This window comes from Manihot esculenta, chromosome 11 (genome assembly GCF_001659605.2).
Source record: "Manihot esculenta cultivar AM560-2 chromosome 11, M.esculenta_v8, whole genome shotgun sequence".
Taxonomy (NCBI): Eukaryota; Viridiplantae; Streptophyta; class Magnoliopsida; order Malpighiales; family Euphorbiaceae; genus Manihot; species Manihot esculenta.
In genome coordinates this window covers 2,071,296-2,096,402 of record NC_035171.2, presented here as the reverse complement: position 1 = coordinate 2,096,402, position 25,107 = coordinate 2,071,296, and the positions used below count along the sequence as shown (strand labels likewise).

General features: G+C 34.7%; 4 protein-coding genes and 1 pseudogene across 6 annotated transcripts; 2 read left to right on the top strand and 3 right to left on the bottom strand.

Moving 5' to 3' along the window:
* Nucleotides 1–596: 596 nt before the first annotated feature.
* On the top strand, nucleotides 597–3,089 carry LOC110626830 (RING-box protein 1a). The gene is made up of 5 exons (XM_021772949.1): nucleotides 597–869; nucleotides 982–1,032; nucleotides 1,194–1,253; nucleotides 2,615–2,686; nucleotides 2,778–3,089. Exons 1-5 carry the CDS (start codon nucleotides 740–742, stop codon nucleotides 2,813–2,815), a joined length of 351 nt encoding a protein of 116 aa, XP_021628641.1. The 5' UTR covers nucleotides 597–739; the 3' UTR covers nucleotides 2,816–3,089.
* On the bottom strand, nucleotides 2,989–5,549 carry LOC110626829 (annotated as a pseudogene).
* Nucleotides 5,550–6,731: 1,182 nt separating this feature from the next.
* Nucleotides 6,732–10,857, bottom strand: LOC110626341 (guanine nucleotide-binding protein subunit gamma 3). Its single transcript, XM_021772175.2, has 5 exons — nucleotides 10,234–10,857; nucleotides 7,518–7,570; nucleotides 7,382–7,426; nucleotides 7,244–7,288; nucleotides 6,732–7,021 (listed from the first exon to the last, which is right to left on the bottom strand). Exons 1-5 carry the CDS (start codon nucleotides 10,405–10,407, stop codon nucleotides 6,760–6,762), a joined length of 579 nt encoding a protein of 192 aa, XP_021627867.1. The 5' UTR covers nucleotides 10,408–10,857; the 3' UTR covers nucleotides 6,732–6,759.
* A 2,543-nt stretch (nucleotides 10,858–13,400) lies between these two features.
* Nucleotides 13,401–15,796, bottom strand: LOC110626579 (cation/calcium exchanger 4). The gene has a single exon (XM_021772576.2). The coding sequence runs from the start codon at nucleotides 15,409–15,411 to the stop codon at nucleotides 13,513–13,515; it is 1,899 nt and encodes a 632-aa protein (XP_021628268.1). The 5' UTR covers nucleotides 15,412–15,796; the 3' UTR covers nucleotides 13,401–13,512.
* A 2,190-nt stretch (nucleotides 15,797–17,986) lies between these two features.
* LOC110626662 (aldehyde dehydrogenase family 7 member B4) lies at nucleotides 17,987–24,983 on the top strand. 3 transcript variants are annotated; one of them, XM_043962183.1, is made up of 17 exons: nucleotides 17,989–18,271; nucleotides 18,417–18,465; nucleotides 18,696–18,832; nucleotides 19,480–19,566; nucleotides 19,779–19,910; nucleotides 19,985–20,057; nucleotides 20,335–20,357; nucleotides 20,436–20,499; nucleotides 21,364–21,409; nucleotides 22,093–22,273; nucleotides 22,698–22,874; nucleotides 22,968–23,132; nucleotides 23,583–23,723; nucleotides 23,983–24,080; nucleotides 24,367–24,516; nucleotides 24,701–24,770; nucleotides 24,857–24,983. In XM_043962183.1, the coding sequence occupies exons 3-16, from the start codon at nucleotides 18,698–18,700 to the stop codon at nucleotides 24,756–24,758; spliced, it is 1,530 nt and encodes a 509-aa protein (XP_043818118.1). In that variant the 5' UTR covers nucleotides 17,989–18,271; nucleotides 18,417–18,465; nucleotides 18,696–18,697; the 3' UTR covers nucleotides 24,759–24,770; nucleotides 24,857–24,983. The 3 variants fall into 3 exon arrangements, 2 of the variants coding, with proteins under 2 accessions (XP_043818118.1, XP_043818117.1); XR_006352661.1 differs by lacking the exon at nucleotides 18,417–18,465 and having other exon boundaries at nucleotides 17,987–18,271; nucleotides 24,367–24,578; XM_043962182.1 differs by lacking the exon at nucleotides 18,417–18,465 and having other exon boundaries at nucleotides 17,990–18,271.
* The last annotated feature ends 124 nt before the right edge of the window (nucleotides 24,984–25,107 follow it).

Below are 25,107 nucleotides of genomic sequence, written 5' to 3'. Positions count from 1 at the left end.
CCGACTTATTTTATAAGTACCGTTTTTATTAGTCTTATTTTAGCTGGATTTTATAATATATTCCGTCTCTACTCCCTTTAGGGGATCTGAGTAATAATGTGAATTTGAATAATTAAATATAATTATAATCAATTTGAATAATAATGTAAATTATTGTCATAAGTAGTAATATACCATATTAAAGTTTAGGATGGACTTTAGAACCATGCTCGTTAGCTATCAAAGCCCAGCCCACCAAAATCCACACATATGTATGTATATTCCAAACACACATAAGACTTTAATTTTTCTAATTTTTCTTTTATTCTTTTATCATTCTTTTTTCTTTTTTATTATGTTTGTTATTTTTTTTCTCCTTCACCTTTTAAGTTTTTAATTTTAAGAGTATTTCAATTATTTATCTTTTTCAATTTGATATACTCATAACATAATAATTAATAATCATAATGGAGTGATCAAATAATAATTAAAAAAATTTTCTGTCAACTTGATAAAATTTAAAAACGAAATTTGTTTTCCTTTTATTTCTTTTACAAACTAGGGAGATATTTTTTTTTTTTTAACTTTTTTATTTTTATTTTACGAAAAAGTAAAAACGAAAATTCATGTTTTAGCAGCGGCGTTTGTCCATACCCTCGACCTCGAGGTCTCGTTTTCTCTTCCAGCTCCACTCTCCCGAAATATAAGATCCCTAAAAAGACCCCAAATCCCCCTCACACTTTGCTGAACCAGAACCGAGATGGACACTGACGTCACCATGGTCCCAGCCGGTGAGGCCAGCTCCAGCGTCGCCGGACCCTCCTCCTCTACTAAGAAACCCAAGCGATTCGAAATCAAGAAGTGGAATGCCGTCGCTCTTTGGGCCTGGGGTCTGTTCTTTCACCTGCAAAACCTAATCATAGTAATTCATATATGTAATAGCTTTTGTGGATTTTCCCCCTTTACCTTCCTGATTTCTTTTGTGGCATTTGATGGTTTCAGATATTGTTGTGGATAACTGCGCAATTTGCAGGAACCATATTATGGATCTCTGTGAGTTCAAGGCTCTCGTTCGAACTTTAATCTCTCTGGATTTTTCTTAAGTTTGATTTATATATTTCTGTAACATACGAGTGGATTTCTATAGTTGAGAACCAATAATCAGAAACAATATAAAGTGGATTTTATTGTTGTTTTTTATTTGGTGTGGCTAGGCATCGAGTGCCAAGCGAATCAAGCAAGTGCTACAAGCGAGGAGTGCACTGTTGCCTGGGGTATGACCTTGCTTTGTGAAAACCCTAACCCTAGTTGCTTTAAATTTGGATTTTTTTCTCCTTTGTGTTGTTTGTGAATTGATGCGTTTGAATCCTGACGTTTTGATTTTGTAGTGGTTGGATATTGAATTATTAATTATTGCCAAGTACGTTACGGCCATTTTTTTTCATGGGACACTCTTTTGCATTAAGACTGCCTTCATGATTTTTGTGCAAGGATTTTTTTTATTAAAGGTGCATATAGTTGACGAAGAAATTTAGTATATTTACTTGGAATGTGCTTTCGTTGTTTGTCAGTGACAGTGAAATTAGACATAGGAATGTTACCCAGCCATCTTCAAGAATGTGCTGTTCATTATCAGAATACTCATTGCTCTCATTAGCTTAAGCTTTTTATTTAAAGTGCCTCTTGCATCTTAACTCTCCTCTCCATAAATAGTCGGACTCAGGAAAATTGCTTGAGTAATACTTGGGTGGTAGTATTGATTTTGAACACAATTAGTTCCCCATTCTTTTTAAATTGTGCAGTACCAAATCAACAATCGTGCTAAATGAGAGAATAAAATTTTCTTACCTGCTGAATGGGGCTAGGTTTATTAGAGATCGATGCTTGAGAGACAATGAGACACCCAAATGGATTTAGGAGTTCTTTAATGAATTTTGATAAGCCTGTTGCAGTCCCTGTTTCAGTTTGCTTAGATGGTGATTTATGAGAGAAAACCTTGGATTTCTGCTTCAACCAGGAAATTTACTTATAAGAGGACAGGAGACTTGACATATGAATGGGAAACATTCTTTTATATTTTTTTAATATGTCTGAAAAATGACTTGCCATGATGGAGATTCTTGAATGTGGTTAATTATAGTTGTCAAAATGAGGTGGGATGTTAGACTTGGAGTGGTGCAAGTTTGTTGTGGTTAGGAATCCTGTTGTTAGTTATTGGCGGGATGCATGTCTCTGTTTATTTTGGCGTTGAGGTTTTGACTTTTGTGCTGTTTGTAATAACTTAATTGATATGCTTGTATTTGCTGCTTTCTTTTGATATTGATCCTGCAGCATAGAAACTATTATCACCTTAATATCTTCTCAGTGTCACGTCTGGGTTTATAACTGGTCTAAATGCCACTTGATATAGGACCCTTTTGTTGGTTTAGTTAGTTTATGATTCAATTATTTGATTTAAGCTTGGTCAACTTTTCTATATTTGTAGTGCTGATGAAAAGGCTTCGCAATTAGTCTGGGATTAAAGCTTAGTTGTTGTAGTGCTGAAATAGACTTCATCTTTTATGGGTTAAAATTATTTTATTTGTTCTGTCAATCTTCTTTTCTGATCAAAGAAACTTGTTTTCTGCCCACTCAGGTGTGTGCAACCATGCATTCCACTTCCACTGCATCAGCCGATGGCTCAAAACCCGCCAAGTGTGCCCTCTCGGTATGTTTTCACCAATTCAAATACCTTTTTTCACTTTATCGTATTATGTGACAAATTTCATAACTGTTGTGTGATTTTCTCATTCTTTCAGATAATAGCGAGTGGGAATTCCAAAAGTATGGCCACTAGAATGAGAATCTATGACCGGGCAGCTGGGTAAAAAGTTTGATGTCATGTAAATCAGCTCCTGAAAGTAAGAAGGCCAACCAAAGATGTGTCTCCAGTGACTAAACATTGTAATAGATTATTAAAAATATGGGATTGGATCGATAGTATGTTTGTTTCTGAATTTTTTTTTCTGGCAGCCTTTGGACCCAATTTGTAGGGTCGGATGTGCAGTTTCCTTGTGACAACTATATTGATATGTGATGCAATGTTATGACATCGATTTATGTTTTCTTAAGCTCAAAATAGATTGATGACCGCCATGATCACCAAGTACTTATGAAAATTTCTGGTAGCCAATTGTTTGGGATCGCGGGTTGTAGGTTGGTTTACTATTCTTCTTATTGGATTTGAGTTGTGGTCTAAATGTGTTATTAGAGCTTAATAATTCATAGCCATTGCAGAGCGTATATAGAAATTTTTAACTACTAGAGCGCTTTAACCTGCGCGTATAGAGCAACTATTAATCAGCTGTACAAAGCTTTTATTGCACTCCCTGCATCAACTGCTCCATAGTTAAGAGAAAGCAAATTAGGGGATCATCTCGTTTTGTACCACAGCCTGACAGAGTAAACATGTGGACATAACTACACAAATTGAAGACGCTCCAATTCCTATTTCCAAATGCACAATCCTCTGCAAATCAAATGGAAGCCTTGGATGATTCTTGATGCCTCTTCACAGCAATGGGACTCCTAACTCGGTGGCTTCCATCACTCCACTCAATTGATCCAAAACTTTGTGAACTAATGCTAGACCAACCCTAGCTACTTCTAGAGAATGTAATATCATAGGATAATGTCTGATTTCCTGCACTGAACACAAGCTTGCTTCGCCTGCATTCACCTTAACCTCGTAAACAGCATCAACAGAGCTTCCAACATTCTTCACCGTCCTCTTATAAGTAACCATATCTGTGTTAGGCTCAAAAACAACAGAGAATGACGGGTAGTTGAGATTTCCTGGACTATCCCATTTTCGTTCACATTGATTCACTGCCGGTGGCAAGATCAAGAATGCTTTTTCCGGAATTATCCAAGTTATAAGCAGTAGTCACTAGAGCAGATTTTACAGCAGCAGGTGACCAATTTGGGTATGAATTTCGAAGCAACGCAGTTATTCCACTAACATGGGGACAGGACATTGATGTACCTGAGGCTAAGGTAAACACAACTCTTTTAGGATCAATATCCAAATCTGTTGGAGCTGAAGCTCCCATCCAGCCAGCCAGGATATTAACTCCAGGAGCTATAACATCCGGCTTCAAAATCTCTGGTGTCAAACGGTTTGGACCACGGCTGGAAAAGGCTGCAACTATAGGAGCTGGTGGTGGACTCCCAATTACTGTTCCACGGAAATTGACTCGATTTGATATAATTACGGATCTGATTACCAGCAATTTCGCCAACCATGGTCGCAGGTATAAGATGAGAGTCGGCATAAGCTCCTCGCCACTCTCTGCTGTGTTTGGTAATATCATTCCAGACCCACCTGCAAGCTTCACCGCGCTTCCTTTCTCTACTCTTGCATTCATTCCGCGATCACATACCACGATTTTCCTCTGAACTTTGGGTTTAGGCTCCGCGCAAAGCAATATCTACTTCCACAATCGCCAGCATACACCAACGGAAGCTTCAAATCCACTAGCGGCTCACCAGAGTAGAGCGACGCACCCACCAAAAATCCTCCCATCACCCAGCACGACATCAGCTGGAAATTCCCTATCAACGGTGGAAGCACCGACAGTGAGGATACAAGACGCAATATTAACAGCCGTAAAAGGATCTGGTCCTGTATTCCCAGCAGAGCAAGAGACAATAATACCATGCTGAGTTGCCCCACCCGCTATGGAATCGTGATCGTATTGAGGAGCAAAACTGGCACCTACAGATAATGAGATCAAATGGACACCATCTGCAATCGCTTGATCCATGGCTGCAGGAATGTCAGAGTCAAAGCAACCCAGACTCCAACTGATCTTATATGCAGCAATTCGTGCCTTTGAAGCCATACCGCGAGCTTCTCCCCGAGCGTATTCGTAAAAGTTTGCGTTATGGACCAAGGACCCAGCTGCAGTGGATGCTGTATGGGTGCCATGACCTTCTGTATCTCCGGGAGAAGCTGAACCTCTTGATTCATCAATGGGTTTCCCTGTATAGAACACATAGCCTTTGTACATGACGTATCTGGTCTAGAATGACGGAGACGACACCAGGCACACTACGTAGAACTGTTGCCTGAGCGGAAGTGAGGTGGGCAGAGAAGCCGTTGATGGCACGACCATAGGTGTAGATGATTTTGGTGGGGTGGGGAGAGGGGGGAGGGAGGGATCGAATGATGGATGTATACCGATCATAGTGAGAGGAGAAAAGGGTAGGCTTGTGAGATTTGGAGACATGAACGATGAAGGTCTGATAATGGTAAAGAGAAGATTAGAGGGGTGAGAGAAAGGAAGAAGACAAGGGGAAGATGAGAGACGGAGGAACTAGCCATGACGTTTTCTTTCTGTTTCCTGAGAAACTGGAGATACAAAATGCCATCAAATTCAAAGCTTACATGTTATCTTTGTATACCCAGTTGTAGCTTATATAAATCTTTCTCCATCTTCCCTTTCCCCCACAAAACATAACTTGCAAGGATAAAGATAAACTCACCATGACCTTTTAGATCTTGACAATTACTAAATTATTTAATTTTAATTGAAATTTAAATCTGAAACTTTTTAATTTAAAAAAGAATTTAGTTTTTCACTAAATTAAAATTAATAGATTGACATCAGCTTATACTGAAGAATATTTATGTAGAAAATCCAACATTGCAATCATTAGCTTAATGATGTGATGTTGTCTTGTATTAGGTGTAATGATGCCATTAGAATTATATTTTATTTTTTTTATTAAAAATAGAATTATAAGATATATATATTATACTCATAATTAATATTCAATAATAGTTGTTGTGATTAAATTTAACAGTAAACTAAAACTGTATTCCGATGTTGAAAAAACTGTATTCCGATTTCATCACGGCCATGTTCATCGTTATGCTATTTAGGCTCACCAACGCCTCTTTCATATTTCAGGCTTTCATGAATGTGTTATGCTCTTTAGACTCACCAACGCCTCTTTCATATTTCAGGCTTTCATGAATGAGGAGGCTTTCATGAATGAGGAGGCTTTCATGAATGAGGTATTTGGATCATAGTTATGCAAGTTTATTTTAATTTTTTTCAATGATATATTGATTTTAAACAAAATCGAAATTGAACACTTGCAGCATTTACGGATAGTATTCCAAATTCTAGCAGACCATCAACTTTTTATCAAGAAATCGAAGTGCTCCTTTGCCCGACCTCAAATAACATATTTGGACCATCTGATAACTTCAGCAAATATACAAGTAGATTGATCTAAAATTGCCGCAATGTTGGATCGGACTCAACCAACCACTATTCGAGGACTCCGGGAATTTCTTGGCCTCATGGACTACCACCGAAAATTTATCTCCAAATATGAAATTCCAGCCGCTCCTATCAAAGACATGCTGCAAAAAAATTCATTCCAGTAGGCAGAAAAATCTTTACATGCTTTTGTCGCCTTGAAACAGGCGATGACCGTTACTCCGGTCTTGGTTCTTCCAGACTTCACACAATCTTTTGAATGGTAGCAAAAAAGACCATACCTTATGTCATATATGACCATGCCTATCAGGCATAGCATATTAATGAAGTATTAGCCAATCAGGGGAATAAATTTTCCATAGATTGGTTAGGTTTTAAAAAGATTTTGCCAAAGAAAAGCAACTGGATTCAGGATTTTTTTGGGAAGGTAAAATTGCTGCATAAAATTAATTAACATAAGGAGGCTGAAGAGAGTTGCAGTTCAAGAAAAGCACAAATTATTGTATGATTATAGACAACATGAGTTGTGAAATGTTTTTGAGCAACTACAACATAGATTCACCTTTGTACAATTACACAGAGATGAATTGAAACAGCAGTAACTGAAGCTTGGACATGAAAGTCTGGTAAATTTGCAGCAACTTTGACAAGCCATTTTCTCCAAGCAGCAGCATGAACGCTTGTGGGAGTTGCCAGATGGACAGCAAGCACAGCAAGCTGGCCATTGTAAATGAGGTTGACATCCACTCGAGCAGCAAATCCATGGACGACTGGAGAAAAAAAGGAAAAAAGAAGAAACTTCAGCTTTCTAGCACTACAACATCTTAGCAAACTTTTGCATATTCTTTTATTGAACACTCCCATGTCTTGAAGACAATGAATTAGAGCAGAGCATTTACTTTAAAGAGATAATTCTTTTCTGTATAAATGCATATTAGATTCTTAACCTATAAATTATATCAGAGCAGATATATTTAGGAGAATACAAATACCAGAGCCACTTCCAGCGACAACCAGATTTATGGGGTTCCTCATTTCTGCGTCGGAAAATGATCATGGAATTTTAGTGAACTAATTTAGCATTAGAAATCATAATTTGTAAAAATTAGAACGTGATGAAAAACAGATACATTGCCACAAGAGGATCTGGTTTAGCTCCAATGAAGTCATCAAGCCTGCCAATTAAATGTTAATGGTCAGAGATGATATTAGAATAGTCAAGCCAACTAAACACTAATAGAAAGTAAATCAACTGAGAAACCATACTCTTTGCAGCATGAGGAAGCAGGCTGAAGGCCTTCGACCGTTTTTAACTCTTCCTGTTCACAATGAGATCTCCCATGAGCACATCACCATTTATATCAATCTTCTAATAGGAAATTAATCATTACATGTCCTTCATAGATTAGGTCCAGCAGAGTAGAAAAGAGAAAATAACAGGATAACTAGTTGGATTTCCCAAGTCTTCCACCTCCTCCACATCAAACTTAAGAAGCGAATAGTACAGAAATTCTGCAAAGTTTTATCAATGTGCTTGTGATAAACAATGGATCTAAGGAAATAACTCAGCAAACAAATAATGCAAGGTAATTGTGAATCATTCAGCGTTTGAGTCACAGATTTTTGGAAAATTTGAGTCAGGAATCATACAATTCGACATGTGAAGGCATGTAAAGAAACAATAGGTCTTGCAAGTTTTTAGCAGACTCAAAAGAAAAAAAGGAGTGCATTTTTGAATCACTAAAATTTGGGGCAAAGTGATACTAGCTGACTGATAGAGCCAAATTTAGACCCATTTTCCATATTAATATTTATGTTAATTTACACATTTTCTACCTAATTTTGTGGTTTTAACCTTATTTTGCAGAAAATGGAGTAAAATGATAATTTGGCAAAAATGGCCTTAAATCTGCCCAAAAGAGAGCAAAATTGCACAAGCCTGATTTGCCCAAATTGTTTGCCCAAACCAAAGTTGAAACTGAAATGGAAGAGGAACAATCTGCTGTTTGACCAGACTGTTTGCCCAAACAGACCAGCAGGGCAGAAGCAGAGCACAGACAACTGGAAAACCAGACTATTTGCCCGAGCTGTTTGCCCAAACAACCCGGGCAAACAGCACCAGCAACCAGCAGACAGTAAATTGCGGGAAAATCAAAATTCAAATGCTCAAGAAGTGTTTTCCCTCCCAAACACGTGTGGACAGCTCAGCAAACCCTAAAGACACCTCAGCACTCAATCCCACATATTTAGGAAGGCAAATCTCATCAAAATACAATTACCTTCCAAGAATTCAACTCCAATTGGGAAAAGGAGTCCCATCTCAACAAGGAAACCTAGGGCAGCCTCTTCAGCTATAAAAGGGCATGCAAACCAGCAGATCAATTATGCTGGGATCATCTTGGAATCAAGAATACCTGCGGCAGAAGCACCACAGCAGCTGCGCCCTTGCGCCAGCCCTTCTTCTTCCTTTTTTTTGCTTTCTTTCTTTTCTTTTATGTTAGTTTCAGCCATGAGTGGCTGAAACCCTTTTTCTAGTTGAAGAATAAGGTGAAACTTTGGTTGTTTATGGATTGGGAGATCTGAACCTTCATGTTATTCTTTTATTAATCAGTATTTATGCAATTTTGTGCTTAATTTATTGTTGCTTTGTTGTTTTGATCAAATTGGCCACTTGATTCTTGATTGCAAAGTAATTCTTTGTTAGTTTGGATAATTTTTAGTCCGTAATTGCTGGAATTATTCAAACACAAGTAACTCTTGGTGTAAAAACTTAGGAAATTGCATAATCTAGCAATATCACCATACGTTTGGGTAGCTAGAATTAGGTCTCTCTATTTCTTAATGCAATTAACAGTTGTTAGATGCCAAAGGCCCAAGGACGTTCCTTGGCAACTTGTTGGTTAGTGATTAATTAGAGGACGTTCCCTAATTAATCTATGCTTAAGGAGGGATATGGTTGGTGAGAAGCGTCTTCCATCTCCATAACTAATTTATTGAGTTAAATAAGAGAATATAAGTTTCAATGATCAATCCCAACAACTTAAGTGGATCCAACTCTTCAACTAGACCTTTCTCATTATTGAATTTCTCTACTTTAATTATTTGTTTTTCTCTATTACTTTCAATATTAGTTTAGTTTATCAAACCTCAAAACCCTCATTTTACTTTTATTGTTTGTTTCTTTACTTGGTCTTGACTAGGAAAATAAGTAAGTATCAATTTCCCGTGGATTCGACCCTATTGCCACCATCTACAAATTATTTTGTTGGTTGATAATAGGTTTATTTTTTACGGCTTCGACAACCGCTTATCACTGACTAATATAACCCAGATCATAGCATAATAACCCAAGAGACAGAGTGATTTTCCAGCTATTTAATTGAGTATTTCTGTTCCCCCCACAAATCAAAAGAACAATGTCCAGTGTACATGAGAAAATACTTGGACTTCTGTGTTTCTCCATTGGTCAACAATTCCTTTTTCAAAGAACCAGACCAACTCTAGAAGCAAGAAAGCAATTCTGGATTTTTTTTATTTTTATTTCTAGTCATTAGTCAAGGGTTATTGGAAGATTTGGACTCGAACTTTGCTCTACCAGGCGAGTGTTATAACTCCAGGATCAAGCCACACTAGGTGAAGCTACTCTAGTTGTTGAAATGCAAATGCATTATGCACAATATGGCAAATAAAACTGGGTTGCTCTTTGTCATAGAGATAAGTAATGGCACTGTCATTTCAAGTCAATATACAACAAAATAGTGCACAGAATAGAGATTCTAATTTTTCTTTAAACAATGTTTTGGAAAAATGTACTTTCTATATGAAGTATCTCTCAGAAGGTCAGACCATCACCCAGAAATTTCAGATGTTCTTCAAGTTTTTCACCCATTTATTAGTTATAAAATAAAAAAAGAAACTATCCCTATCAAGTATCTCTAAAAGGAAAAATCTTCAATTCCAAGGTGAAGTAACAATAACAAACCTGAAGCAAGCCAATCTCTCTCTCCAAGATTTGTACCTTAACCAACTGCCTTCTCTTCCCAAACAAATCTAAACCTCCAGGTGGTGACTTTGGACGCAGTGGAGGTGGCGCCGCCAACGAAGAAGACCCACATGAGGAAGATGAAGAACAAGAGTTAGAGCAGCCACCCATCATCTAATCAACAAGAAGAAATGGAGAAAAAAGCACCGAAGACGATGCGTTTAATGTGGTTGTGTACGTGAAAGGCATTGCTTGTGTCTCTGAGAGAGAGAAGGGCTTAAAAAAAGAAATAAAAAAGAGTAGAAGAGTGTTTGGTTTCTTGGGTTCTCTGTGAAAACTGGGAACGTGGGTTGACAGAGAGGTTATAAAAGTGCGAGGCTGCCATTGTTGCAGAGTTGCAGAACACACGTGACTGTCAATTAGCACACTCAGAAAATGGTTGGGTATAGCTTTGATTTGGAGTTTTCACCATTACCCACTACCATTCACTTGTATTCTTGTTGGTACAAAATGGATACTACATTTGGCAAATTTGGATTGCAAAAAAACAAAAAGCCCTTAAATTTTTTACCAATATCATTGTTTTTTTTCTTTGAAAAAAAAATTTGCTTTTTTATCATTGTTGTTAAACTAGAATCGATTTGGCTGCTTGGTCTGAAGCATTGACAAATCTACTACAATAAATTTTTTTTTTTTTTTTAAATTTTAGTGAATTCAACTAAGTAACTTGTTGGATCTTAGCATTACACATAAACATTGAACAAATAAATAATAAAAAATATTTAAAAATATAATCTAATAATAAATGTTGAAAGTTTGATTTTTAATTAGTTAAACTTAATTATTAATGTATTTATTTATACTTATAATTTTGATATTTTATTATTTTTTAGTTAAGTTTTTATCTATACTCGAATGAATGGTTCATTGGCAGAATTATTGACTTACTGATTGAATCATTTATGAAAAAAATTCCATCTTTCTATTGAATAATTCTTTGAAATCGTGTTTAATAGTACTATTTTATAGATGAACTATTTTGCATTTCCCTTTAAAAAAATGTTTTACATTGAAACTTAATGTAATGAAAAATGATTTGAAAGGATAGTTAAATCTGGTATAAATGTTAAAAGAATCAATATTTTATTGACAATTAATCTCAGTTCTTGTAAAAATAATTAAGTTCTGTTGCTTTAGGGAAAGAAAATTAAAAGAAAAAAAAAAGAAACCTAATTCATGAGTTAATTTTGTTTTACCAAATTTACCCTTATAATTATTTTTAAAAAGAAAAGAAAAATAAAACTTACCTTTCTCTTCCTGGTTATCGACCAAGCATTTACTAAAAAAATACATGGTATTCTCCATTAATTTATTAACCCTATGATTTAGGTTTAGATCCAACGAAAATTAAAAAGGGGCAGACAGAGACAGAAGAATCTATAAACTTGAGAAAATTAGAAGCTCTGTTCAGATTTGTTTTTATTTTTTTATTTTTCCAAATGGTTCGATGAAGTAAAATTTAGTTTTTACCGTTAAAAAAATTTTACTTTTTAATTAGGCAGTGGATACAGCATCTTCCATCGATAGTGTACATATAAATTTGAGTTCTGAAAATGGGAAGATAATTTAGAAAATACAGTTTCCAATTTCACATCTTACCCTGAAATAAAAGGATCAAAATGGAATGATCCAATAAAAGTATTTAATATTCAATTTTAATGTAAATTACATAAAATTAAAAAATTTAGTTATTTTTTTTTAAAAATAAAAATTGGAGACTGAGGAAATTGAATTTGAGATCTCTCAGATTTACCCAAATGCACTTGAGATCTCTCAGATTTACCCAAATGCACTTACAACTAGCCTAAACTGTGATAGTGCAGTATAAAAAATATAGTTATTTGTTAATTAGATTAATGAAAAAATTATGTCACTTATTAATGACCCAAAGTTCATAACTCGCCTATTGGACTAAAACACAAATAATTAGACTCAATTTAATTTTCATATAAATATATTCGTATATGTTTGTGGGTTGAATTCATAATGGAGGGATTCTAAATAAGAATTATACTTTAAAAGAATAAAAAGAAAGCCACTTCAAATTTCACCTGAGAAGAAATTCATGTTTATGAGCTTAACCGAGATCCATGCAGAATTAGCAGTTAATACCTAGCAAGCATATAAATAGCAATAGCTTTCTAACTACTACAGGAAATAGGAATGAAGATTTGAAGATCGCAGAGGCAGACAAGCAATTGTGTAGCAGTTGACATTATTTCACATTGCAATTCTGAGGTTTGCAGTCTAAATCGCGTAGCCCAGATCCATAAATCACGCCTATAACCAAATCTCTACAACCAGACGGAGAAGGCGAGAACCGTGAAACCATCAGATTCAAAAAACAAAAAAAAGGTTTACCCACCGATTCATGTAATAATATTCGGAGTTGGAACTGTTTACATCTTAATATTTCTCAAATTCAAACTGAAATATTACTATATAATTTTTCTTTTGGATGTCTTAAAGTTGCACATACCCTACAAACTAACTCAACAATCCATCTGCCAAAAATCTCAAACCGTTATGGTGTTTTATAAACCATTAGCAGAGGAGAATGAGTTCGAAGCTGGAACATAAAAAATTGTTGCATCTTTTATGCCGCTAACTGCAACATAAAAAATTCAGTTTTCTAACAAAAAATTCACTAGACTAGGCTAAAAGAAAATTCACATAAATGTTGAACATCTACTTGGTATTAGGAATCAGTTCCCTGAAAATCCATGTAATATTTGGACATTAATGGATTTCCAGCAGCCGACACCATCTACAGCGCACTTGACTAAATTATCATTTCCAGCAGCCCCATCTAACAAAAGCACCATGCATATAGACTGATGCCTTCTAGTGAACTAATTTATCTGTCCTCAAGTCCGTGAAAGAAAATAAATTGGAAAAGGGAAACCAGAGTTCTAAAATCTACCATCACAAAATCAACACTTTATAGTAAGAATTATCCCGTAACATCAAAAGGAAAGCTAATTTGCATGAACAACTGATGCCAGGAATGACCTTTTAGTATGATGATATTTTCATTACTTCATTGCTTGTTTTGTAGAGATTGCACAAATTCAATCAGCAAATAAAAATAATCCTAGAAATATATATGCTATAAAATAGTTCAGATTACCATTTTATAAATGAAGACGTGATAAGGAGAAAAACAGTTTGGGAAGACTAGCTATACAGATCCATACAACGATAACCAAAATAAATTGGTCAACTTACTATATATCCCATGGCAATAGTCACCCTTATTGAAAGAAAAATCAGATATAGGGTTATAAGTCCCACACCTAATGTCTTGGTGGGATGCATGTCATTTTGAAGTAAAACAATAAGTCCCCAAATTAGTCCTGATATGAGAAAACCCATAGTGTAAAACAAGCTACTGTCTTGAGGAATCACGTAAATGCCAGTGCTCTGTGACCAGGCTCCTAGCAGCATTGAGATCCCCAAGCCAACAAGTGTATTGAACATAGGACCTGCATAGCATCCAGACAAAGCAATCTGCACACTGTCACCACCATTCAATGCCAGGGCAACGTTTGACACTAAATCGCCCATTGAGTTGCCCCATGCCAATACAGTCAACCCAAGAATTGATGGATTTATCCCAAAGATCAAGCCAAATGCCACCAATAAAGCAACAAGCTCATTAGCTATCATGTAGAACCAAACAATACTCATAATAAATCCCCCCAAAACCCACAAAATCAACAATCTTTGAGGTGGATGGTTGGGTAAGGTGTACTGATATGCAAGAAAACCAAGTAAGCAACCAACCACAACACCAAAAAAATACACTAGAATCCTACTTTGAGGACCCATGCCATCTTGGCTGTTCCACAGAAATGCCACAAGGACAGGAGCCAATGTGGCACTGGCTACAGCATAGGGTTTCGACCACATTCCTTCATCAACCAATGGAATTGTTAACCGTCTTGGCACTGTCAATGGCATCTCAATCAGTGAAAATAATTTAGAACATGAGAATGAGTTGTTGTTTATCTCCATTCCCTCATCAGTCCAGCCCCAAGGAGGTCTTTCTTCATCCGCCATACTCCCCATTGTTGGGTGGTTGGAATATATTGCCACATTTGAGGCCCACATCCATGATGGTAGGGAAGGAGGCAGATGGGGTACATTGCTGTCAGTCTCAATGTCTAGCAGAGAACTATACATACCTGAATCGTCATCATAAATAGTTCCATGCACAGGAATCAATGGTGTGATAACATCCAGTTTCAATCTCCGAGCATGCTTCCTAACAATCTCACCAGCAGCAACAGAAATACCATAAACTACATAGATCAAGACAAAAGCAATTGCTGCTCCAACACTCACCCTGCCAATCATCAACATCATCAACAAAGAAAATAGTGTAAATAGGAAGAAGCAGATATCCCTAATGAAGCATCTCCGATCAATCCGTACTTCCTTCTCTGCTACACATAGTGAAACAGTCCCAACAACAATACAAGTAACAAACACAGCACCGCCCAACACACTATTAAGACCCACATCTCCTGCATCCTTACCTACAAAGGCAGCAATACTTGCAAAGACATCTGGTGCTCCATTCCCAAGTGGAAGGAGGGCGACACCAGCCACTGTAGGAGGCAACTTCAAAAGACTAGACAACTTCTCCAATGAACAACAAAAGTAGTCTGCTGCAGTATTCCCCAACAAATAAAACAAGGCAGCAAGCCAAATACCCAATAAAAGATAACCCAACCCTCTAAAATCATCACAATCACAATACAGAAACTTGATATAATCAAAGAACCCACCAGATGAACAACCTGGGTTCGCTTTCAAGTACTCGCACTCATTAGCATAACCCATATGATCAATCAAACCACCACAAACTGGATTATGTACGCTGATATTGTTTTGACCATCTGACCCATCGATTAAATATGTTGAATTGGTATCGACTTCGATCAATTGCCTACGAATTATGTCAATATGGCTCGCGCCACTACCAAAGCCAGCTCCTGTGTTTGAATATGTCCAGTAGTAGAATAAAAATAATAGGATAATGCCACAGAGACCATTGAAAGCCCCTTTAAATTTGGGGGTTTTAACACTATACAAGCTATCAAACACTTTCATTTCTGATATTCGACTCTAAAGTTCTTAACGGAGAATGAATAAACACCACCAAACCTCAAAATAATAATTACAGCCCACATGTCATTCAAGCCTAGGGTTTCATTTCTCAAAGCAATGAAACCCTAGATTTCAAGCAAAGTTCTTTACCTGGCAATGGCACCTGGCAAATTGGGGACTTACCGTTGTATCTGGCTAAGTCTGGGATGTTTTCAGCAAATGATCACACGGCTTTGAGAATGATGGCTGAATCGAGTAGAAATTTGAGGAGAATTTGTAGGAGAATTTGGATTTGCAGTCTTCTGCTCTGGTTTTTCTTCGGGTTTACGAGTTGTCGTTTTGCGTATTCGAATTTGGACCTATAAATCGAAACACCTATTACTTCTTCCAGCCGCGTGCGTATATACGCTTGCTATTTTCCATCGGAGACCTGAAAAATATTTTTCTAATAAAAAAATTACATATTTTTTTAATTAAAAATTTATTAGCACTACCATGTAAAAATTATGAAAATAAAGTATTTTTTCAAAAATATGTTTATAAAAAACAATTAGAATTACTCTTGACAGGGGATATTTTTTTTAGGAGAGAGAGAAGAAGAATTAGAAAATACTGAGAAAGAAAAAAATTTGTGTGTTATTTTATTAGCAATTAGAAATTTTGATCTCATTATTTTTTTTGCTCGGTATTATCTAGTTTATGCAAGTTCTATTTTTGAAGATCGTTATTTAAAATTTAGTATCGATTTTTTATTTTGATCGTGAGGTTTTATTATGTATTGCTGTTTATTATTTGAATATGTGTTTATGTGTTTAGTTTTGACAACGTTTAGCTGTATTTGATAAATCGCAGTCAACGACTCTTCGGTGCCGCATTTAATAAAATTTTGTTTGATGATTTCATAATTATAACAGAGTGAAAATACTATGAACCGACTGTTTTTTTTTAAATAGTCGATGATAAATCAATCTTTTATAACTTACAGTTACGATAAACTTTTTTTTTTGATTTGTGCGTAATAGATTTTTTTTTCTCATGCTCTTTCGTTATTTGTTGCATTTATTTCTTTGGTTTTAATTGAATTTTTTGCTCCATAGTTAGCTAGATGATTTGGTATAGTTTCTTGGATATCGCATGGATTTATGGATTATCGGCTAATCTGTTCTTTATCTCTAATGAGATGCATGTCTAGGTCTAGCAGTGTCATCCATTGACGGTGTAGATTAGTATAACGGAATTTTTGGCTGTTCAATATTTTCATTTACATTTGGGCTGTATTATTGAATTGGACTTTTATTTTATAATGCTGTAAGCTGGACTAATGTGTTGGTTTGATTTCTGTTATTTTAACATGTATTCTGAGCTATTGTCCACTAGCCACTTTTAAAAAAACTATATTTTTTGCTAATAAATAAAATTTTATAAAATTAATTTTTAAGTTAACTAAAATCCATCTTGAAATTATGACAGTAACAGGCGGTCCTACCCGAGTTTTAGAGTGCTTAACTTAATTTGTTAAATTTTAAAGAACTTGAATTTAGATAGGCTCAATTTAGTTAAATTTATTTAGCTCACGTTTATCTATTTCTATAAAATCATCTCATATTTAATTAATCTTCACTTATAAATTAAATTATTATAAATATCTTGTATTAATTATAATTTAAAATTTTATATAATAGCATATTAGATAAATCACAATAATAATTAAAATATAACTTTCAGTTTCACAATAATGAACAACTATAAGTTCTCACGATTTTCGCCTTTGGTCGAATTATAGTTAGAAAACGAAAAATTAAAGTCGAGTGAAATGAGGTATTTAGAATAAAATTATATAATAATATAATTAGTGATTTATCCTTTTAATTATTGAGTTATATTCATAAAATTATACGTTATATAATATAATAGTATTCAGTTTAAATTAAAAAAATTAATTGAATTGAATTGAATTAATTTAAAATTTTAATATAATTATTTATTTATTTTAATTTGATTTAATTTTTAATTTAAAATTTTTTAATTATTTCAGTTTAATTCAATTTTAATTAAAAAAATTAAAAAAATTAAATCGAACTGATTTTTAATAATATAAAGATATTAAATTATAATTAAAATAAAAATATTTTAATTAAATTTTAAAATATTAAAAATAAAATATGAAAAATAAAAAATTTATTATAAATTTAAATCGATTAAATTTAATTTTTGATTAAAATTAATTTAATTTAATTTTTATAAAATTTTAATTTTTAATTAATTTAATTAATTTAATTTTAAATTAAAACAATAAAATATCCACTCTACTATCATATCAAAATAATCAATCAATAATGATAATGATTATATATAAATCAGATTTGAGTTTAAGTCTTTTTAATATAAATCCTAATTAATGCCTTAAATAGTATAAATAATTTTTTCAATTAGGAAAAAAAAATTATGTGTGGTCCACCGCACGTGGGTTGCGTGTGATAACACAGTCGTACAAAAAATAATAATAATAATTTAGAGTAATAAAATGAGATCCTGATCATGATCCGAACACTTGGCTTGTTTTCGACAAAAAGAAAAAAAAAAGAAAAACACTTAGCTTGTAACTCCACGTCAGTGTGCCTCTTAGCTGTTGCTTGCCTCTTTGTGTTTGAACCTTTTCCAATCAAACCAGAAAAATTCATGCCTATTTAACGTAACATACCTTCCATCTTCCACTCTCCTTTTCCAGTTTAGAAATCGCACAGAATTCCAAGTCACGTAACTGTTATCTCCTGATCATCACTATCTCCAAGTTGAAATTTTTAGATTCATCAAGCACTTGTCTAATCTGTTTGGTTGATAGGAAAACATCGCCAAAGAAAGGGTTTGTGATTTTCAGCTCTTTTTAATTTGATGTCTTTTGTGTTTGTGATGCTGTTTTTTTAGTCATTTCGTTAATGAGAAATGAAAAATGTTTAAAGAGATAAACTTAAATTTCAAAGCTGGTGTTTATTTTGTTGATGTTTTAGGTTATCCTGTCTCTTGTTTGTGTTTGGCGTGCTGAATTGTGAGAAAATGGTAGGAAAAAGTTATTTTTCTTGAGCTTAAAATTTCTTTCTTTTAGAGTACTGATTGTGGCCTGTGTTTGGTTTCTGAGGGAAAAAAATGTGAAGAATTTTGGAGCGATAATCGAATCCAGATTTGAACTTCAATAGACTCTGCTCAAATATTTATTTATTTCTTTTTCTTTTATCTTTCTTTGGGTAAATGGATTGACATTTTGAGTTCTTTTGTTTATTTGTATGCAGAGATGGGTTTTGCAAAGAAAGAATATGAATTTTTTAGTGAGATCGGATTGAGTGAGCGCAACCTGGGATGTTTTGTCAATGGCACGTGGAAAGCACGTGGCCCTGTGGTTACCACTTTGAATCCTGCAAACAACCAGGTCGGTTTTCTTTTTTGTTGTACGTTCATTTTTGTTTTTGTTAATCTGGGTTTAATTCCATTCTTCAATATCATGGGATAATAATGACCCTTTTATCATGATATATTATTATTTTAGGTGTATGTTTCTTTCTCATTTCCATGGTTAGAGGATTAATTATGAGTTTTTTTTTTGAGTTGATGTGATTTGCTGGCTAGTATTTTAGTTTCTTATCTTGTTTGGATAATCAATTAGATTTAATCAAATGTTTTACAAATTACTATGGTCGTTGCTACCCAATTATTCAATAGTGGATTATGTATTGCTACAGAAATATATTTCTTGAACTTCAGCTGGCGTCTCTAAGCTCCAAGAACTAGTTGTCATATAACTGCGCACTGAGTGCGTATGGTCCAAGGGAACCTTTTCTTTCAGACTGCATCAATTTCTTTTTTCCTTCTCAAAAATTTTGCTAGAGTTGCTGCTATGTACATCACTACATCCATCAGAATTGCACTTGTTTCTGAGCATTGTCTTAGTCTAAAGAAATTTTTGTTTGGAAATAGAACTCTCTTGCCTTGGTAGTTGCCTGTTTAGTGTCTCCTGACATGATTGCATTCTAGCTTTACATTTGTCAAGTTCATGATTTATCCTCTATGTTGACACAGACAATAGCTGAAGTTGTGGAGGGTTCCATTGAAGATTATGAAGAAGGCATGCAGGCTTGCAGTGAAGCAGCTAAGATATGGATGCAGGTGTGATGAGTAATGCATAGAAACTCTTGATGCCATTATTAATTTCTTTTAGATTATTGGAGGTAGGGGGAAAGGGTATTGTAGTGGTGGGGTTAGGTTGCATTTGTATGAATTTGACCCATCATATAATTTATCGGTATGTTAATTTCTTGGAATATGCTTCTTTGCTTGATACCTACTCTGCTTGAGATTAACTATTAAGGCCTTTACAGGTTCCTGCACCAAAGAGAGGTGAGATTGTCAGACAGATTGGGGATGCACTGAGGGCAAAACTTCAGCAACTTGGTCGCCTTGTCTCACTTGAGATGGGGAAAATACTTCCTGAAGGCATAGGAGAAGTTCAAGTATGTCTCGTTTTTTTATGCTTTTGCTAGTGTATATTGGATGCTCATATTTATAGCATTATGTCTTTGTGCAGGAAATCATTGATATGTGCAACTTTGCTGTTGGATTAAGCCGGCAACTGAATGGATCAATAATACCATCAGAGCGTGAGTTTAAAAATTGATCAAATCCAATTTTTTGTTTGGTTGACTTGTCAAAATACTGTTGCCCTTCCCATCCATTGGGGTGGGGGGGGGGGGGGAGGCAAGGTTCTTCCTCTCTCATGATCTCAAATTGGTTCTTATTTGTGGAGTCATGTTGTAATGTGTTAATCATCTTCAGCTGTTAATTTTCCTGGACTGGGTGCTAAACTGGATTTTTTTCATCTTTTTTCCTTCAATATTGTAACTTTAGTCATGGAATAACTATGTTTATGCTCTGCAGGTCCTAATCATGCCATGTTGGAGGTACCTTGCATGCCTGTGCTTTTCTTCCTCTTTTTCAATCTAAACCCTTTTATTTTACGGGTTTTTTTTTCATTTCAGATGTGGAATCCTCTCGGGATAGTTGGTGTGATTACAGCTTTCAACTTCCCATGTGCTGTTCTAGGTTAGTACTTCATCCAATTTTTGTAAATTAGTAATTTTATGTTTATGAGCTTAAATGTTAATGACAACTGCTTTAGCATATGGTTTTAATCTCTTCTTTCTCACTCACTTTCCCTTTTTTCATGTGATTTCTCATGTCTTGTTTAGTTGAATGTTTTATGCACATTGTGGCTGAGAATCATGCTTTGCTTGCAGCAGTTTTTTTTTGAGTCATCCTGGAAATCATGAAATAAATGTTAGTGCAAATCACAACCTTGGATTATGTGAATCTACAGTATGCTAGTAAATAGGTTTCCCTGCAAATTGAAGAAATGCTTTCTATCTTCATTTTATTTTGGCTGTTTATTAATTTTCACGTGGCTTCTAATGTATAACATTTGTGATTTAGTTGAGAACGAAGAATCAAAGTAGCTGTTGATAAATATGCATGCAATTCATGGTAGCCTCAACTGAAACTTGAAATGTTAATGTATCAGTGTTATTTCTTTCTTACAAGTACATACTGATTGTCTAGGAGAACCGTTGTTGTTTTCAAATGTTAGAACTGCAAGAATTATGTAATTTTTCCAATAAGGAAAAAAAAGCATAGATGTGTTGATCCTGCTGCCATATTTTCCCAGGTTATTGCCCTCATACCTTTATGTGCCCTTTGCTAATTAGAGCTAGTTTTTTCCTTATCTGCATTCCTCTTCTCAATCAAAATTTGTATATTCAAATCTTGGCTGATGGTATAATGAACTTGAACAGTTTCCTGATATGGTATTCTTATTATCTCTCCGACATCAAAACACTTTTTTTTTAACTGAAATTCAAACATACTTCCTTCCAGTTGTGCCTTGAATTGAATGCATAAGTTGTTTTGTAGGATGGAATGCATGCATTGCACTGGTCTGCGGCAATTGTGTTGTTTGGTAAGATATAATCCATCTGGAGTGAGATGCTCAGTTTTCTGGTTATTCTAAGATGGATATCATATATTGTTCTTCGGTATTGACATAAGAATGCTCATGTTTAGGTTTTCATTTTGTCAAATGTGGAAGTTTAGCTTTAGGCAATTCAAATCAAATACCAAGGTTTCTTTTTACCTTATTCCGTATATCATGAAGCCATCTTCGAATTTCATGTTTAAGTATTGGTGAGCCACCAAGCAAATTGTTGTTTGCTTGAAGACTTGAAGTGTATTCTGGAAAGAGTTGTAAATTAACCCAGAAATCAGTATTTGCACATGATGAATAAAAACTCCATGGTTCCTTTGCATGGAACATTGGAGCTAATTATTGTGTTCTTGAAGCAGGATTGTGTGGTCTTTGTCTATTTGTCCTTAATCAAATAAATCATAGGATCCAAAGTAAAACAGACTTTTCTCTTCTCTGAAGTTTGGGGTCCATGCTTTTTGCAACATATATGTTAGTACTGTTTCAAACTTACATAGCATTGTCTAACTGCATTTGTGACCATTAGCATGAAATGCAAAGGTCAAATGTCAACATATATTCTGATTTTCTTTTTATGAATGTTTTGAGTAAAAGAAAAAAAAACTTGTCCTTTAATTTTAATGTTTGGAATTTAATTGCATTTTCAATCCTGATTACAGGAAAGGTGCACCAACAACTCCTTTGATAACTATAGCAATGACTAAGCTGGTAGCTGGAGTGCTAGAAAAGAACAGCTTACCTCCTGCAATTTTTACATCCTTTTGTGGTGGTGCTGACATTGGTCAAGCAATAGCAAAAGACACACGCATTCCTCTGGTTTCATTTACTGGGAGTTCAAAGGTATCTCAATATTGTGCCTTGTTAGAAATCCCTTCGTTGTTAGCCTTGTCTTTTGTGCTTGGTCATTTTATTTGTGAAATTTGATCTATATACTAATCTTTGAGCCATTAAATATATCTGTTTTATACCATGAAGTTCTGTATATATAATACATATGTTCAGAAATCTTTTGGGACTTGATTATTTCTGGTCTTCTCATCTAATTAATAAAATGTGCAGTTAATATATTTAGATCCATGGCAGTTTCAACTTATAAAATATTATATTTTTCTCTGTTCTCTTAGAAATGCGTCCTGTTTGAAATTTTTGTCTTGTTGCTCTGGATTTATAATTATATGAAATCATATTACACTTGTGCATTGACAAGAGTAATCCACTATAATTTATCTGATAATTTCTCAAGGAAACTATGCATATTCTACAGGTTGGCTTGATGGTGCAACAAACAGTGAATCAGAGATTCGGTAAATGCTTGCTTGAACTAAGTGGAAACAATGCTATAATAGTAATGGATGATGCAGATATTCAGTTAGCTGTTCGTTCCATTTTGTTTGCTGCTGTTGGGACAGCTGGTCAGCGGTGCACAACATGTCGTAGGCTGGTATGCTGATGAGTGTAATATTTTATTTGGAGTCACATGGTTATACTAGTAAAAAATTTACTTATAGAACTTTTCCTTGCTTGTGTTTTGAAGCTTCTTCACGAGAGCATATATGACAGAGTAATTGATCAACTACTTAGTGTATACAAACAAGTTAAAGTTGGGGATCCGTTGGAAAAAGGTACCTTGCTTGGGCCATTGCATACTTCTGAATCAAGAAAGAATTTTGAAAAGGGAATAGAGACCATTAAGTCCCAGGTATGCTGTAGTTTCCCTCTTTGGCCATATTTATCCAGCATATACATTATTTCAAACATAAGAATTCTTCTCTTGTGAATTGCTTGAGCTTTCCAGGTTGCAGAACAAATTGGGAATTTGCAAGGACTTCAAATGGTTATTGGACAAATCATTTGAAAACCCTAACAAATTAAATTTTAATTTAAGATAAGTGTAACGATTTTCAAATAAACAAGTCTTATATGAAGTCAGATTTTGCCTGTTGGCATCCAAGTGAATTCCAGTCAAGATGACACTTAATTTGTTGCTTTCATATGGTTGAGGTAATCAAGAAAAATGCTGTAGCATGTGAGGATCTAACTTGTAGTTGAAACCTTCATTGGTTATTGATTTAGTCACATATGAATGGCTTTTGATTTGGGATTGAATCATTTGGTCAACTATGTTAATCTACCATCTATAATTTTGCAGGGAGGGAAGATCCTAACAGGCGGTTCTGTTATAGAATCCGAAGGCAATTATGTGCAGCCTACAATTGTTGAGATTTCGCCAAAGGCAGATGTCGTTAAGGAGGAGTTATTTGCTCCTGTTCTTTATGTTATGAAATTTCAGGTAGCCTCTTGGTTAAGTCTTTTTGTTTGGTGGGTTTTTAAAGTAAAGGCAATTGAAATTTTCTTAATTGTCAAGGTTCAAATTATAGTATTTCAATCACTATTGTTTTAATCGTAATTGGCCCCCTTTTTTTTTTGTCGTAGTTTTGTTTTTTTAAAAAAATCATTTTGATGCCTTAACCTATTAATTTTTATATATTTTCTCTCATTTTGCTGGATTTTGTTTGAGCTGCTTTGTGGAAACTTGGTTGTTTGTGCAGACTTTACAAGACGCGATTGAAATAAACAATTCAGTGCCTCAAGGACTAAGCAGTTCGATCTTCACCCGCAAACCTGAAGTTATCTTCAAATGGATCGGGTTAGTGTTTCTACCATGAATGTAGAGTTAAATATATATTTTGATTCGCATTTTATCTTCAAAAGCTTTGGATGAGGGGGATGTTTATAGCTGCTTATCTTCAGAATTTCAAATCCTTTTGCATCATGTTTGGGGTGAAATTTTTTAATTGGAACATCTATGGTAACTTTTCTTATTCTGGCATCAAATCTAAATAGAAATAAGTTCTTCACAATACATGAGCTCAAATTATTTGTATTTTCTCTCGGAATATTCCATTTTTCTCACTCAAATAGACATAATGCAGGCCACAAGGAAGTGACTGTGGCATTGTGAATGTAAATATACCAACAAATGGTGCTGAAATTGGTGGTGCTTTCGGCGGCGAAAAAGCTACAGGAGGTGGCCGTGAAGCAGGAAGTGATTCTTGGAAACAGTACATGCGACGATCGACTTGGTAAATTTGATCAAACACTCCAATGGCTTCATTTGCCTTATCATCTCAATTTGCATGGCTTGGTTAGATATTTTGCTTTGTAAAAATTCAGTTATGCCTTTCAAATCAATCCTCATCTGATACGCCATAAAAAGAAGGAAATTAATTATTTTATTTATTTATTTTTATAATTGTTCGCTGGCAGTACTATAAATTACGGGAATGAATTACCACTAGCACAAGGCATCAACTTCGGCTCATAGAAACACATTAAGGTCAAGTACAAGTACAAGAATTTTTTTAGTATGCCTAAAATTTAGTTCTGCCTTTATTTATTTATTTTTATTTCATGTCATTGCAGAAGCATTCTGGGAGGTTGAGAGCAAAGCTTTGGGCTCAGAGCTTTTGTGATTACAACTAGATTTTAGCTAGAGAAAGAGTCTCTTGACAAATTATATTGATAATAATAGTTCACTGCTTCATCCAAACTTAAATTGTTTTTCTATTTTCCATTTCTTATTTTACATAAGTGTATGGAATGGTTCTATATGTCATAGTTATAATAAACAAAATATTTAAAAAATCATTGAATGAGGGAAAGTGAGGTATTTA

Coding starts and splice junctions, on each gene's coding strand:
- LOC110626830 (XM_021772949.1), top strand. CDS start 740: ATGGACACTGACGTCACCATGGTCCCAGCCGGTGAGGCCAGCTCCAGC. Junction 1,033..1,193: donor GAACCATATTATGGATCTCT/GTGAGTTCAAGG, acceptor TGGTGTGGCTAG/GCATCGAGTGCCAAGCGAAT. Junction 2,687..2,777: donor CCGCCAAGTGTGCCCTCTCG/GTATGTTTTCAC, acceptor TCATTCTTTCAG/ATAATAGCGAGTGGGAATTC.
- LOC110626341 (XM_021772175.2), bottom strand. CDS start 10,407: ATGATGGGTGGCTGCTCTAACTCTTGTTCTTCATCTTCCTCATGTGGG. Junction 7,571..10,233: donor GAGAGATTGGCTTGCTTCAG/GTTTGTTATTGT, acceptor CATTGTGAACAG/GAAGAGTTAAAAACGGTCGA. Junction 7,022..7,243: donor TGTCGCTGGAAGTGGCTCTG/GTATTTGTATTC, acceptor TTTTTTCTCCAG/TCGTCCATGGATTTGCTGCT.
- LOC110626662 (XM_043962183.1), top strand. CDS start 18,698: ATGGGTTTTGCAAAGAAAGAATATGAATTTTTTAGTGAGATCGGATTG. Junction 23,724..23,982: donor TTTATGTTATGAAATTTCAG/GTAGCCTCTTGG, acceptor TTGTTTGTGCAG/ACTTTACAAGACGCGATTGA. Junction 24,081..24,366: donor GTTATCTTCAAATGGATCGG/GTTAGTGTTTCT, acceptor GACATAATGCAG/GCCACAAGGAAGTGACTGTG.
- LOC110626579 (XM_021772576.2), bottom strand. CDS start 15,411: ATGAAAGTGTTTGATAGCTTGTATAGTGTTAAAACCCCCAAATTTAAA.